This window comes from Pecten maximus, chromosome 1 (assembly GCF_902652985.1).
Source record: "Pecten maximus chromosome 1, xPecMax1.1, whole genome shotgun sequence".
NCBI lineage: Eukaryota > Metazoa > Mollusca > Bivalvia > Pectinida > Pectinidae > Pecten > Pecten maximus.
The window spans coordinates 57,930,439-57,947,430 of NC_047015.1; the positions used below are offsets into that span (position 1 = coordinate 57,930,439).

Here is a 16,992-nt window from a genome sequence, read left to right on the forward strand (position 1 = left end):
CTTTTTCTTTCTTTTATTTTGACAATACTTTTGGTTTTTATACCGTCCGGGAAATGTTGATTTCGGATGCTATAAATCAGTAGAATTCCGCAAAATAAGAAAACTGCCAAACAAAAGGTGTATATGTTATGACAAAAATTATAGTTTTCGAAATAAAAAAAACACACACACACAAAAAATTTAAAAAAAAAAGAAAAGAAAAACAAAATCTCTTCATGTTTAATAGATATGATAAGGAATTTTATCTCACTAAGTTTTTTACCCTATAGTATTTTTTTTGTTATACATACATGTATAAAGAAAATTATATGAGATATCTTAAAATTATATTATAAGATATCTTATATTTTATATAAGATCTCTTATTAAGTATATAAGATATCTTATTGAATTTTGTAAAATACTGGATCAACATTGCTCCGCGAATAAATAACAACATGGCATGTAATTCACACTCACTGTCCATGCACATAAATATACTGTGTAAAAATAATGTTAGAATAAGGGTATTTGATATTGCGCATGTCTGAATCCTGCTATATGTCTCGCGTGATTGACACCTATTCCTGATAAGCCTCATCGCGTGTTTCGTACGTCACTTCCGTTCTATTTGTAATTCGTATTGTTTGAAATTAGATCGATCGTATCATTGAAAAACAGGAAAAAGCCGAACGAATTTTATATTTCGGAGAAAGTAAACAATAGCAAAGTTAGAGTACATGTAGCTATGCTGGCACGGATGTAGCTGGTACTTGAGTTTATTAAAGTGTTGTTTGTCTATACATAACGTTATGAAAACAGGACACCGACACTTGATATATACTTAACGTACTTTAATAAATCATCACTTTGAGTCCAACATCATCGCGATGGACTAGTCAAAACCTCGACGTCATCCGTGACCCGTCAGTCTGCCAGTAAACAATCCCGTTCTGGATTTATGTCTGGGGTGGTGATCATATAATTCACAGTATGTTTCTGTCAATTTTTATTGAAATTGGTTCATTGGTTTCAAAGAAGTCATAATTGTAACGCGATACACTTACTTACTATACCTTTTATCACGATATTCTTTTTACTACGAAAATGGATAATAATGTACAAGACGGTTTGAAATATGGTAAAAATTTTAAAACTTTATCGACCTGGAAGAAAGTAACAAGTGTATTGTAGCCGTCCTAGCCCAAAATTCGCAGTACATGTTTATCACTCAAAACCAGTTAAATCCATAAATTAAAAAAAGAGTTATACGGTAAACTTTCAACCTTCAAAACCAGATAAATGTCATAGACAAATAGTGTAATGTGGTACATATTAATGTGAACCATAGTTTAAATCGGCCAATGTATTTTAAGAAGGTCTGCGATGACATGGGTTCACAAGTCCCTTCAATCTGTCAAGCTACTTAACTTTAAGTCACCAACTTACCAAATGGTATTCTTCTCCCACAGCGAGGACGCTAATTGTTGACCGGAGTTTGAAACTACATTGTACCGCATCAGTTTAGTAAGGAACCACAAAAAGGAACCTCCACCAAATTTGACCACTTGGTGAGTAGAAAAGTGAGAAGAACTTATAGGGAGGGAAGAGTGCACAGTGATCATTTTGTCCTTGTGTTTGTCCGTCATTCCGTCTGTGCCACTGGTCAAATTACTATTAAAACCTGTGGTGACATTATGACCCATATTACTTTTCTGGGGAACAATAATAATAGCTAATTCTAACTTCAAAAATTGTTTATGAGCGTAGCCAAGCGGAGAAAAAATAAAATCGCCTAAATTGTCCGTCGTACGTCCACTCTGACCCAGATAACAAAATGGCCACCAGGCGACTAACGATGATTTTAGCTCAATTTTGTTATCGCTATTCCTAGAAAAGTATTTTTCTCAAACTTCACATCACGTTCTCTTTTGTGCTTGTTTGTGCTCATTTGATTTCAAATCTGATAAAGAAAACAAAATGGCGGACAGTTGAAGTTTAGTATCACTATTTTTAACTCTTATATTTCATATGTTGGTTCTCCTTGTTATCAGACTTACGTAGAACCAACAAAGAACATTCAATGGTGGGCGCCAAGATCCCTCTTGAATCTCTTGCATGTTATTTGACCTTTTAGCCGTAAATTGTTTATTATCGTAATCTTATTTCAACCAGGCAGTCCTTGTCGATCAGAGGACATCAGTTTAACAACGAGCTGGGTAACGGAGCACATTGACTTTATTTTAAAAGACTTCAATAGACTTAGTCTGTGAGTATTTACATTGTCAAAATCTACATTGTATTTGTTTTTGATTTTACCTCTTTCTCAAGCATAAAGCACATATTTAAAACAATCATTCTATTTTGTTACTTTTGTCACCCCGGAAATAGTCATTCATTTTAAAACAGGTAGTATCCGGTGGTTACCTTCCTGTACAATATAAAATAATTTGTACGTTTGTTCTTCTACAACATATTATCTTCTATATATAACTTACTATCTTGTACGTATAACCTATTATTTTGTACGTATAACTAGTTATGATTTCCATGTTCGTTACCTGACCGGAAGTTCTGATTTAGATTTTAATTTTAATAAGTTTATTTGATAGAGAGTGAAATTTATTTTGGTCTGACCTATTGGGGATTTAAATCCTGTTCCATGCGGACGTTTTGATATTTCCAGGCATTATATATATATATATATATCATCACCTTATATAATGTAGATGTTTGTTAATAATTCTGACATTTCTTTGTTATACAGACACAACAAAGCATCTACAACAGCCGTCACCTCTCTTGTTTACAAATTCACACATCTATCTGTAACCATGGCAAACCGCGCACAATTAGCTGTAAGGGGAAAGGGGGGAATAAAATGCGATGTACACAGAGATAAGGATGTTGTGTTTGTGTGCAAAACTTGTAATGTATTAATATGCACAACATGTAGCCTTTCAAACCATAAACGTCACTTCGACAGCCTCTGTGAGCTGTTGAAAATCAAAAATGAAAACCAAGAGATTATTGTTGATTTCATTAATGACTCAGAAAAGGTAAAAATTCCTAAATTGAACGAGGAAATTACTTCATTTCGAAGAAAATTAGCTTCATGTAAAACTCGGTACGAAAAGCTTCGTAAAAATGTCATCGATAGTAATGGGAAATGTAAAGACGAACTAGATCAAATTACCATACAGTGTGTGTCGATTTGTAACGAGATGGAGGTGACGGACATGGGCCTCTTTCAGACCCATACCACAGACCTGGAGAGGAGGTTGAAAACTTTGAGGGAACTCTCAACAGAATATAAACAGGCTCTCCAGTCAGGAACTGTTGTACTCAGGTACGACTCGATATCAGAAATCCTGGAACTTGATTCCGACATCCCACCGACACCTAACATAGACATGGCAGATTTTACTCCAGGTATGGGCAGACAACGTCACCTGAAACAGGCCCTCGGGAAGTTGAAAATTCCTGCTGACCTTCTCCGGTACACACTTCCTGACAGTCCGTACACACCGGACATTCCAACTGTCATGTCCCAGTTCCCATACCCGGATGACATCACATCGGTCTGTCCTACATCTGATGGACGTGCGTGGCTGTGTGACTGTGACTCCAACAAAGTAAATCTCATCAACAACCAAGGTCAGGTCATACAGACGATACGACACAGATGTAACATACAGGACATCAGTCTGGACCCCAACACACGTCGTCTGTGGTTCTGTTGTTGGGAGGATAAGACTATCTGTGAATTATCTACATCTTATAAACCAGTAATAAGATTTACTACAGAAGGTCGCCCATACAGTCTGAGTGTGACCAGGGAGGGTCGGGTAGTGGTGGGTACTTATGGTGGTCAGGAGAACAAGATAGTGATGTACACAGTAGACGGTCAGGTGTTACATACACACATTGTGGAGGGGTTAGGGACGGGATATGTAAAGTCAATAACACAATGTGGTGTTACAGGTAACATAGCTGTAGTTAAAAGTAGTTATAAACATATCAGTGGGGATGTCAGTGATCCAGACAACTACAGGCGTCACATCATTGTGTACAACCCGACACTCCGGCCACTGGTCCACTATCGGGGGGAGGGGATACAGGTACAAAAGTCGGTCACACCAGACAAGTTTGATCCTCTTACAGTTGTATATGGCAGTAAGGGTAATATTGTTATTGCTGACCATACAAGGGACACAATAGAACTGATAAGTGGAGCAGAGAAGTACATAAAAACACTTCACACAAACAAAGGTCGACAGGGAGTAGTAGGTATACAGAAGGGTGATGTGTTGTGGTCACGCTTAGAGTTAGATACAGGAGAGTGGGGACTCAAACTCCTCAAGTATTATAGTGACTGAGTGACTTAACCTTGAGTGAGGATACAGACAATTTATATCAGTGGACTTATACAACATAAACTTTATATTTTATCATCATGGTCGACATTTCCCTCTGATGGATTCTGTCAACAATGTTAGAATGTGTTCACATTTTTCTTTCACTGAACTGTTGTTCCCATCATATGAATGTGTTAGTGATATTTATTATTGATTTGTAAGAATTTGTAAGATATTTAGACCACAGGGACCTGGGAACTTGTAAGATATTAAGACCACAGGGACCTGGGAATTTGTAAGATATTAAGACCACAGGGACCTGGGAATTTGTTAGATATTTAGGCCACAGGGACCTGGGAATTTGTAAGATATTAAGACCACAGGGACCTGGGGATTTGTTAGATATTAAGACCACAGGGACCTGGGAATTTGTTACATAGTAAGGCCACAGGGACCTGGGAATTTGTTAGATATTTAGACCACAGGGACCTGGGGATTTGTTAGATATTAAGACCACAGGGACCTGGGAATTTGTTACATAGTAAGGCCACAGGGACCTGGGAATTTGTTATATATTTAGACCACAGGGACCTGGGAATTTGTTATATATTTAGACCACAGGGACCTGGGAATTTGTTAGATATTCAGACCCACAGGGACCTGGGAATTTGTAAGATATTAAGACCACAGGGACCTGGGAATTTGTTAGATATTTAGACCACAGGGACCTGGGAATTTGTAAGATATTTAGACCACAGTGACCTGGGAATTTGTTAGATAGTAAGACCACAGGGACCTGGGAATTTGTTATATATTTAGACCACAGGGACCTGGGAATTTGTTAGATATTTAGACCACAGGGACCTGGGAATTTGTAAGATATTTAGACCACAGTGACCTGGGAATTTGTTAGATAGTAAGACCACAGGGACCTGGGAATTTGTTATATATTTAGACCACAGGGACCTGGGAATTTGTTAGATATTTAGACCACAGGGAGCAGGGAAATTGTTAGATAGTAAGACAACAGGGACCTTGGAATTGTTAGAAATTAAGACCACCGGGACCTGGGAGTTTGTTAGATATTTTGACCACAGGGACCTGGGAATTTGTTAGATATTTAGACCACAGGCACCTGGAAATTTGTTAGATAGTAAGACCAGAGTGAACTAAGAATATATTACATTTATGTGTAATTGGAATTTCCTAGTATGTACAGCACATCTTTAGACTTAGAATGTTTGAGGGGCTTGATTCAATTCTGTAAACACTAACCCCTCGAGCCTAATTTTACCAGATGACCAAATAAGTTAAAATCCGTGAAGTCGTTCGTGACTAGTAGCGATTTTTGAATAAAACGTTGACTGGCGCACGCTGGATCATGGCATGGCCTAATTATCAACTGAATACAGCAGATGGAATAGCATCCTCAGGGGAAATATAAGTTTTGAGACGAGTTTCATTATTTATTTGATTGCAGTGATCAACCAATATTAAAAAGTAGGACAATTGTTTATCTCGATGATATTATGAAAGACAAATTTTTAAATTCAATACTCTTTTTGATTTTGTAATGGATGACAAATTGGTTTCACTTGTGAAGTTTTAATAACACCATGTGTGTGTGCTATAGGAATTACAGCACTAGATATCCAGAAGGTTGAGTATTTGTAATTAGGCTTTTGTAACAATGATAAACACAATTGTTTAAAAACATTTGATTACATGTTCTACTTTTTCGAGAAATCTTATAGTCTTGCATATGATATTGGACAGCATATTTCAGAGGGATACTATTGATAAATTACTGATAATCAATTCAATTGTTAAAGAAATCTTTTTTTTTTCGTTTTGTTTTCCTGATCAGATTCAAAAGAAAACATACGTCTGAAGTCAATCCGAAGGTTTTTGGTGTTTTATCGGCATTTTGAAAATCTGAAACATTCGGATTAATTTGAAGTTTAAGCAAAATCCTCCCAGTACTTCACTAGGAAAAGCGTTACAAACTTCAAATGTCAAAATCAACGACGGACGTCTGGTGGTATTTTTGTTTTTTGGATCAGACTCATAATCAACTCTGCACAATTAGGAACCGAGCGAAGCCTTTATAATCATAAAGTTAAACAAAATTCCTTTCAGCACTTCTCAAGAAATATCAATTACAATAATTGTTTACGGGTGGCCAGCAGGCCGTGTGGACGGACGACTTAGGCTTAATATTCTAGGTCTATTCGGGTTCCTGTCGTGACAATTGATATCCCTGATGACTTTGTAGGGTCTTTTTTTATTTTATAAGGCGACAAAAAGTTCGTTTTATTTTGCAGAAAGGACGAGCATAAAATCACATTATTACAATATCATATGAAACGCAAATCCAGAAAGGGATTGTTTACAACCAGATTGACAGATCACGGACGACGTCAGGGATTTGAATAGCCAATGTAAGGTTACGATGTATATATTTGGTAACTTTACAATTAATATATTATATAGATCAAGTGTCATTGTCCTGTTTTCCTATATAACGTTATATACATACAAACACCACATTGATAAACTAAGGACGTGCAATATGTACATCCGGGTTATCATCGCTGTGCTCGCAGTTTGCGATTGTTTGCTTTCTCGGAATTATTAAATCAAGTGTTCAGCTTTTCCTGTTTTTCAATAATACGATCGATAGAATTACAATCATATAGTCAAAGAGTAAAATAAATTAAAAAAAAAGAAGAAGAAATGTTTTATATTTGGTAAAAAAGAACTAGAAGAACTTTCAGTGTATAATTGCTTAGGAGCAGTCTAATGTTCCAATGGGAAATAAAGAAAAGTACTTTTTGCAGCAAAACATACTGATATACCACGGGTATGGTATATATTATTTGATATTAAGCCTACGTTATCTAATATAATGTAGTCATTATATATCTGTTAATACGATATGAATATGAAGCCGTGACAATGTACATGGACATAAAGCACTTTAATAAACACAAGTACCTGCTACACAGGTGTCATCATCGCTGTGTTCCGTTTTGGCCTTTCTCCATTTTCTCCGAACTATAAATCAAGTGTACAACTGTTTCCTGTTTTTATTCTACCATCATCAGATGGTTGGCTATTCAAATCGTCCTCCGTCTGTGGTCCGTTTCCCGTCCGCCGTCCGTCCACAAACAATCCTTGTTTTAAGAATTTTTCTAAAACTTCATTTATAGACTCCCTACATTCCAAGTTGTGTTCATTCAATTTTGAGAGTTATTAAGGAAATAAAAATAGCCGAAAGGCTGACAGGTAGCCATCTTGAGTTTATTGACATTATTATTTCTCCGGAAGTTCTTGGTGAAGAATTTATCTCAGATTACATATGTAGGTTCCACTTACAACTGCTTAGGAGAAAGACAGGAAAGGTGAGAAAAGCAGAGAAAAAATCAGCCTTACACTCTCCATAGTAAAACAAGAGGCCCAGAGGGCCTGTATCGCTCACCTGGTTTATTTGAGCAAACATCAAAATAATGTTCATGTTATATTTGTTATTGTCTAACAATGCTACATTGTATATGTAGGATTATGAGTTGAAGACCCCAACTGCTTCAAAGATATAACCTAGAAATGAAGTCAAGACTCAACATCATTGTGTTTGAATAAATGCATTAAGTCCCTTCGGGGTGGGGGGTGGGGTGGGGGCGGGGGGAGACCTCTCGGCTTATTTGTACATAAGGACTGTGTTCATCTTTTGAACTCAATTGTTTTTAAAATGCAATAAGTCCTTTAAAGCGATACAGTCAAAATTGATCCCTTTTGCCCGCCCTTGAGGTCCAAAGAACAGGTCATTACTATAAATATTGCAAAACGAACCACTTTTGACCCCCCCAGGCACCATATTTTTTTTCCCAGTCACCTACGGATGTTACCACTGAAATATCAATGTCGTGTATTGCTTAGGTCACAAGTCGTTAATGTCAACAATCTAATTAAAATCTAGATGGTCATTCTCACTACGTTATATGAACATCTAACAACATCCCAAAAGGGGTCACGCCGGGGTGACCTTTTGGATTAGCATATCAAATGACTACTTCCAGAATCTTGGAAGTGAATTTTCATGTCCACAAAGCGGAAATAGTTTGCTTCAGATACATGCTGTGACGAGATGTTTTGCTTCGATCACATCGAAAAATTAACAATTCGCCCTGAAAGTTAAATACACACGTCTGAAAGGTCACAACGACGTGACCCATGATGGGATGTTGTTAGATATTCATGTAAAGTAGCGAGAATATCAATGTCATACATTGCTTAGGTCCAGAGAAGAAGTCGTAAATATCAATATTGCCAAATGGACCCCTTTTGGCCCCGCCCCTCAGGCTCCTGGTCGGTCAGTCCTATCATTTGTATCAATTTGAATTCCAGCCATAAAGAGGATGCTACCACTGAAATATCAATGTCATACATTGCTAAGGTCCAGAGAAGTCGTTTATATCAATATTGCCAAATGGACCCTTTTTGGCCCCTAGGGCCCCTGGGGGGGTCAGCCCCATAACATGTATTAATTTTAATCCCACCAACCTTGGGATGCTTCCTACCAATTTTTGTTAAATTCTGATCAGTGGTTCAGAAGAAGTCAATTTGGTTGATGGACGGACGGACAGACGACGGACGCCATGGTATGGCATAATCTCAAAAATCAGACATGCGCAGTACATATATATAGTTATTACACGCGATAATCATACTAATCAAAATCTAACTTAACATTATTCTCAACACAACCCACTTTGATATGCAAAAAAAGACGTCGATCGAATATGCTATTGAACTAGTGATCATGCGAGTAGAGGTTATGGATGAACGAACTTTGTCAGCCAAATATAACAATAAGTCCATATTTAGTTCAGTTGCAATAATTCCTCAATTTATTTCACGGATTTGAAAAGTCAAGAACTCGTTTACATAAGGTCTATTTACGACGTTCGCTTACATGCAGCCCGTTTTCCAAGCATTGGTGAATCATCTTTTATCACGAATCAAACACTCGACAGATGCTTACTAATCATCTACTTAAGTAATCACGTGATAGCACCACGCACATCTGATTGGACGGAGACGCAATGCATTATGGACTTACAGGCGTTGTCATATGGCCTTTATAACCATCGACACGACGTGATTCTCGCACAGCGTTCAAAGTTGTTCAGAAGACAGACACGCATCAGGCCTTTCCAGTCTTAGAACAAGCCTCACCTTTGTCGGTACGCCCAGAGCTACAGAAACTGAAAAAGACTGTTCAGAAGATATCTCGCTTGGACCATATCTGTAAGTACATATATTGAAATGGGGTTTACCTTTTGGCTTTTATTTCGTTCTTTTCTTTTGACAATACTTTTGGTTTTTATACCGTCCGGGAAATATTGATTTCGGAGGCTATATATCAATAGAATTCCGCAAAATAATAAAACTGCCAAACAAAAGGTGTTGATGTTATGACAAAAAATATAGTTTTCGAAATAAAAACACACACACACACACAAATTTTTTTTTAAAAAAATAAAGGAAAGAAATCTCTTCATGTTTAATAGATATGATAAGGAATTTTATCTCACTAAGTTTTTTACCCTGTAGTATTTTTTTTGTTATACATACATTTATAATAAATAAGTATATGAGATATCTTTTTGAATTTGTAAAATACTGGATCAACATTGCTCCTCGAATAAATAACAAGATGGCATGTAATAGTTATAACATGGCTGTTTGTCCAACATAAAAATCACACTCACTGCATGCCCATGCACATAAATATACGGTGTAAAAATAATGTTAGAATAAGGGTATTTTGTATTGCGCATGTCTGAATCCTGCTAGATGTCTCGCGTGATTAACACCTATTCCTGATGAGCCTCATCGCGTGTTTCGTATGTCACTTCCATTCTATTTGTAATTCGTATTGTTTGAAATTAGATCGATCGTATCATTGAAAAACAGGAAAAAGCCGAACGAATTTTATATTTCGGAGAAAGTAAACAATAGCAAAGTTAGATTACATGTAGCTATGCTGGCACGGATGTAGCTGGTACTTGAGTTTATTAAAGTGTTGTTTGTCTATACAAAACGTTATGAAAACAGGACACCGACACTTGATATATACTTAACGTACTTTAATAAATCATCACTTTGAGTCCAACATCATCGCGATGGACTATTCAAAACCTCGACGTCATCCATGACCCGTCAGTCTGCCAGTAAACAATCCCGTTCTGGATTTATGTCTGGGGTGGTGATGATATAATTCACAGTATGTTTCTGTCAAATTTTATTGAAATTGGTTCATTGGTTTCAAAGAAGTCATAATTGTAACGCGATACCCTTACTTACTATAATTTTATCACGATATTCTTTTTACTACGAAAATGGATATTAATGTACAAGACGGTTTGAAATATGGTAAAAATCTTAAAACTTTATCGACCTGGAAGAAAGTAACAAGTGTATTGTAGCCGTCCTAGCCCAAAATTCGCAGTACACGTTTATCACTCAAAACCAGTTAAATGTATAAATTAAAAAAAGAGTTATACGGTAAACTTTCAACCTTCAAAACCAGATAAATGTCATAGACAAATAGTGTAATGTGGTACATATTAATGTGAACCATAGTTTAAATCGGCCGATGTATTTTAAGAAGGTCTGCGATGACATGGGTTCACAAGTCCCTTCAATCTGTCAAGTTACTTAACTTTAAGTCACCAACTTACCAAATTGTATTCTTCTCCCACAGCGAGGACGCTAATTGTTGACCGGAGTTTGAAACTACATTGTACCGCATCAGTTTAGTAAGGAACCACAAAAAGGAACCTCCACCACATTTGACCACTTGGTGAGTAGAAAAGCGAGAAGAACTTATAGGGAGGGAAGAGTGCACAGTGATCATTTTGTCCTTGTGTTTGTCCGTCATTCCATCTGTGCCACTGGGCATATTACTACTAAAACCTGTGGTGACGTTTTGAACCATATTACTTTTCTGAGGAACAATAATAATAGCTAATTCTAACTTCAAAAATTGTTTATGAGCGTAGCCAAGCGGAGAAAAAATAAAATCGCCTAAATTGTCCGTCGTACGTCCACTCTGACCCAGATAACAAAATGGCCACCAGGCGACTAACGATGATTTTAGCTCAATTTTGTTATCGCTTAGCTCAATTTTGTTATCGCTATTCCTAGAGAAGAATTTTTCTCAAACTTCAGATCACGTTCTTTTTTGTCCTTGTTTGTGCTCATTTGATTTCAAATCTGATAAAGAAAACAAAATGGCCGACAGTTGAAGTTTAGTATCACTATTTTTAACTCTTATATTTCATATGTTGGTTCTCCTTGTTATCAGACTTACGTAGAACCAACAAAGAACATTCAATGGTAGGCGCCAAGATCCCTCTTGAATCTCTTGCATGTTATTTGACCTTTTAGCCGTACATTGTTTATCATCGTAATCTTATTTCAACCAGGCAGTCCTCCTTGTCGATCAGAGGACATCAGTTTAACAACGAGCTGGGTAACGGAGCACATTGACTTTATTTTAAAAGACTTCAAGAGACTTAGTCTGTGAGTATTTACATTGTCAAAATCTACATTGTATTTGTTTTTGATTTTACCTCTTTCTCAAGCATAAAGCACATATTTAAAACAATCATTCTATTTTGTTACTTTTGTCACCCCGGAAATAGCCATTCATTTTAAAACAGGTAGTATCCGGTGGTTACCTTCCTGTACAATATAAAATAATTTGTACGTTTGTTCTTCTACAAAATATTATCTTCTATATATAACTTACTATCTTGTACGTATAACCTATTATTTTGTACGTATAACTAATTATGATTTCCATGTTCGTTACCTGACCGGAAGTTCTGATTTAGATTTTAATTTTAATAAGTTTATTTGATAGAGAGTGAAATTTATTTTGGTCTGACCTATTGGGGATTTAAATCCTGTTCCATGCGGACGTTTTGATATTTCCAGGAATTATATATATATATATAATCACCTTATATAATGTAGATGTTTGTTAATAATTCTGACATTTCTTTGTTATACAGACACAACAAAACATCTACAACAGCCGTCACCGCTCTTGTTTACAAATTTACACATCTATCTGTAACCATGGCAAACCACGCACAATTAGCTGTAAGGGGAAAAGGGGAAATGAAATGTGATGTACACAAAGATAAGGATGTTGTCTTTGTGTGCAAAACTTGTAATGTATTAATATGCACAACATGTAGCCTTTCAAACCATAAACGTCACTTCGACAGCCTCTGTGAGCTGTCGAAAATCAAAAATGAAAAACAAGAGATTATTGTTGATTTCATTAATGACTCAGAAAACATAAATATTCCTAAATTGAACGAGGAAATTATTTCATTTCGAAGAAAATTAGCTTCATGTAAAACTCGGTACGAAAAGCTTCGTAAAAATGTCATCGATAGTAATGGGAAATGTAAAGACGAACTAGATCAAATTACCATACAGTGTGTGTCGATTTGTAACGAGATGGAGGTGACGGACATGGGCCTCTTTCAGACCCATACCACAGACCTGGAGAGGAGGTTGAAAACTTTGAGGGAACTCTCAACAGAATATAAACAGGCTCTCCAGTCAGGAACTGTTGTACTCAAGTACGACTCGATATCAGAAATCCTGGAACTGGATTCCGACATCCCACCGACACCTAACATAGACATGGCAGATTTTACTCCAGGTATGGGCAGACAAAGTCACCTAAAACAGGCCCTCGGGAAGTTGAAAATTCCTGCTGACCTTCTCCGGTACACACTTCCTGACGGTCCAACCTTCATGGCCCAGTTCTCTTACCCGGATACCATCACATCGATCTGTCCTACATCTGATGGACGTGCGTGGCTGTGTGACTGGTGGCTGTGTGACTGGTACACAGCAAATCTCATCAACAACAAAGGTCAGGTCATACAGACGATACGACACAACAGTGACATCAGGGACATCAGTCTGGACCCCACCACAGGTCGTCTGTGGTTCTGTTGTTGGGGTGAGAGCACTATCGGTGAAGTATCTACATCATCTACACCAGTCACAAGGTTTACTACAGAGGATCTCCCATACAGTCTGTGTGTGACCAGGGAGGGTCGGGTAGTGGTGGGTACATGGGGTAGACAGGGGTACAAGGTGGTGATGTACACAGGAGACGGTCAGGTGTTACATACAGCCATTGTGGAGGGGTTAGTACGGTCAATTACACAATGTGGTGTTACAGGTAACATAGCTGTAGTGAGTGGTAAACATATCAGTGGGGACGTCAGTGATCCAAACAACTACAGGCGTCACATCATTGTGTACAACCCGACACTCCGGCCCCTGGTGCACTATCGGGGGGAGGGGATAGAGGCCCGGGGGGAGGGGATACAGGTACAAAAGTCGGTCACACCAGACAAGTTTGATCCTCTTACAGTTGTATATGACAGTAAGGGTAATATTGTTATTGCTGACGAGACAAGGAACACAATAGAACTGATAAGTGGAGCAGGGAAGTACATAAAAACACTTCACACAAACAAAGGACACCAGTGGGTAGTAGGTATACAGAAGGGTGATGTGTTGTGGTCATACTTAGAGTTAGATACAGGAGGGTGGGGACTCAAGCTCCTCAAATATTAAAGTGACTGAGTGACTTAACCTTGAGTGAGGATACAGACAATTTATATCAGTGGACTTAAACAACATTAACTTTATATTTTATCATCATGGTCGACATTTCCCTCTGATGGATTCTGTCAACAATGTTAGAATGTGTTCACGTTTCTTTCACTGAACTGTTGTTCTCATCATATGAATGTGCTTGTGATATTCATTATTGATTTAATAACAATGTTTTATTTTAATTACGGACTAAGGTCTGTTTATCTAAGTCCGTGATTATAGCACATGTATCAATGCACATGGCTGTGGTTTTGGAAATCCATACCGGTGTTTCATATCAACCCTGAAACCAACATCTCTGTATCTGATTGAGGTGTATAACCTGACTTTTCCTACCTCTTCCAGTGGATCGTCCAAAACCTGTTTTACCCACAAACACGTAAAACAACTAATTATAATAGGTCGACCAACATTTGTCAATATCAGTCATTGTTTTTATGTAATAAATAAAACTGAATTTTGAATTTATGATGTTCTTTATCATTTCAATACAAAGCCTGCAGAAAAATCCGAGTTTTACTTTTCGTAAAAATGGAAAACTGTCACTGATAAGATACTTGGTATGTCATTGATATTGATATGACATCTTCATTTATATGTATTAAATTGACAAGTACAGATAAGATACCGGGTATGTCGGTGACAGAAGACGATATAACATCAGGTAAGATAGCTGGTATGTCGGTGACAGAAGACGATAATACATCAGGTAAGATAACTGGTATGTCGGTGACAGAAGACGATATAACATCAGGTAAGATACCTTGTATGTCGGTGACAGAAGACGATATAACATCAGGTAAGATACCAGGTATGTCGGTGACAAAAGACGGTATAACATCAGGTAAGATACCTGGTATGTCGGTGACAGAAGACGATAATACATCAGGTAAAATACCTGGTATGTCGGTGACAGACGACGATATAACACCAGGTAAGATACCCGGTATGTCGGTGACAGAAGACGATATAACATCAGGTAAGATACCCGGTAGGTCGGTGACAGAAGACGATATAACATCAGGTAAGATACCGGGTATGTCGGTGACAGAAGACGATATAACATCAGGTAAGATACCAGGTATGTCGGTGACAGAAGACGATACAACATCAGGTAAGATACCTGGTATGTCGGTCACAGAAGACGATATAACATCAGGTAAGATACCGGGTATGTCGGTGACAGAATACGATATAACATCATGTAAGATACCAGGTATGTCGGTGACAGAAGACGATTTAACATCAGGTAAGATATCCGGTTTGTCGGTCACAGATGACGATATACCATCAGGTAAGATATATCGTATGTCGGTGACAGAAGACGGTATAACATCAGGTAAGATATCTGGTATGTCGGTGACAGAAGACGATATTACATCAGGTAAGATATCTGGTATGTCGATGACAGAAGACGATATAACATTAGATAAGATACCTGGTATGTCGGTGACAGAAGACGATATAACATCAGGTAAGATACCGGGTATGTCGGTGACAGAAGACGATATAACATCCGGTTAGATACCTGGTATATCGGTGACAGAAGACGATATAACATCAGGTAAGATATCTGTTATGTCGGTGACAGAAGACGATATAACATCAGGTAAGATACCTGGTATGTCGGTGACAGGAGACGATATAACATCAGGTAAGATACCTGGTATGTCGGTGACAGAAGACGATATAACATCAGGTAAGATACCTGGTATGTCGGTCACAGAGGACGATGTAACACCAGGTAAGATACCTGGTATGTCGGTGACAGAAGACGATATAACATCAGGTAAGATACCCGGTATATCGGTGACAGAAGACGATATAACATCAGGTAAGATACCTGTTATGTCGGTCACAGAAGACGATATAACATCAGGTAAGATACCTGTTATGTCGGTCACAGAAGACGATGTAACACCAGGTAAGATACCTGGTATGTCGATGACAAAAGACAATATGATATCATCATAACTCCTACTTTCCAAGAATCAGGTATGCAGCCTGTATAAAATATGGCATTAAATGATTGATGATAAAATGATTTAAATAATTCTACAGTGGCTTTTAAGTACTCATTTACAATTCCGTCATTACCTGGAGCCTTATTGTTGCTTAAACTATAAATATATAGACTTTCGGCTAATCATCATAAACAATATATGATACAGTACAAATTGGGTAGGTGATTCATGGTAATACAGACAGTAATTTCACCTTTCAGTAAATCATCGACTTTTCCATCTCCATATTCAATTCACTATCAAAGATTTTATTAGAGTTATCTCCCTTGTTAAGATATTTATTCCGCCCCTTACAAGTTCCAATAGTTTCACCAGAATGTTCGAGAATGGTTTCGGTTCTGATTTGGAAGTGTTTCGTATTTTCCCCTCATTTTCTCTTGATGAATTCTATTGGATTTTTTTTTTTAATTCTATATTCTGTTCCAGTATTTTTAAGAATAGTTTTGTTCGTAGATTTTTCCCGACATTATGACAGCGTTTATCCCTATGAAAATCTAACCTCTTAATGTGACATCCTCGTGCAAACCAAGACCTACTAGATTTTTTATGTCTGTATGTTTGATGAAAACCCTTCTTTTCACCAAATGTATGTCTCGCCCACTAGAATCCAATTTTTCGACAATTTTATCTAAAAACACAATTATCATCCCCTTCAATATAATTAACAAAGTTCATTCTTTGCCAGTGTTCCATTTTACATAGCTGTCTATATTTAAGGTTATTACTTGGGACATTTTTATTATCTAACCTTATTTTAAGTAGTTTAAAAGTTAGTTTAAACAATATTTTATTCATTAATCAAAATAATCAATACATTTACAAATATTTTTTTCCAATCCAAGTTCGAAACCTACGTGGGGCAGTTGCCAGGTACTGACCGTAGGCCGGTGGTTTTTCTCCGGGTACTC

At 37.3% G+C, this 16,992-nt stretch overlaps 1 protein-coding gene across 1 annotated transcript; it reads left to right on the plus strand.

The window, feature by feature from the left end:
* Positions 1-2,184: 2,184 nt before the first annotated feature.
* LOC117339269 lies at positions 2,185-14,524 on the plus strand. The gene is made up of 2 exons (XM_033900762.1): positions 2,185-2,248; positions 12,422-14,524. The coding sequence occupies exon 2, from the start codon at positions 12,489-12,491 to the stop codon at positions 14,016-14,018; it is 1,530 nt and encodes a 509-aa protein (XP_033756653.1). The 5' UTR covers positions 2,185-2,248; positions 12,422-12,488; the 3' UTR covers positions 14,019-14,524.
* Positions 14,525-16,992: the final 2,468 nt, after the last annotated feature.

Excerpts from the sequence above, each read along its gene's own strand:
- LOC117339269 (XM_033900762.1), top strand. The coding sequence starts at position 12,489 with ATGGCAAACCACGCACAATTAGCTGTAAGGGGAAAAGGGGAAATGAAA.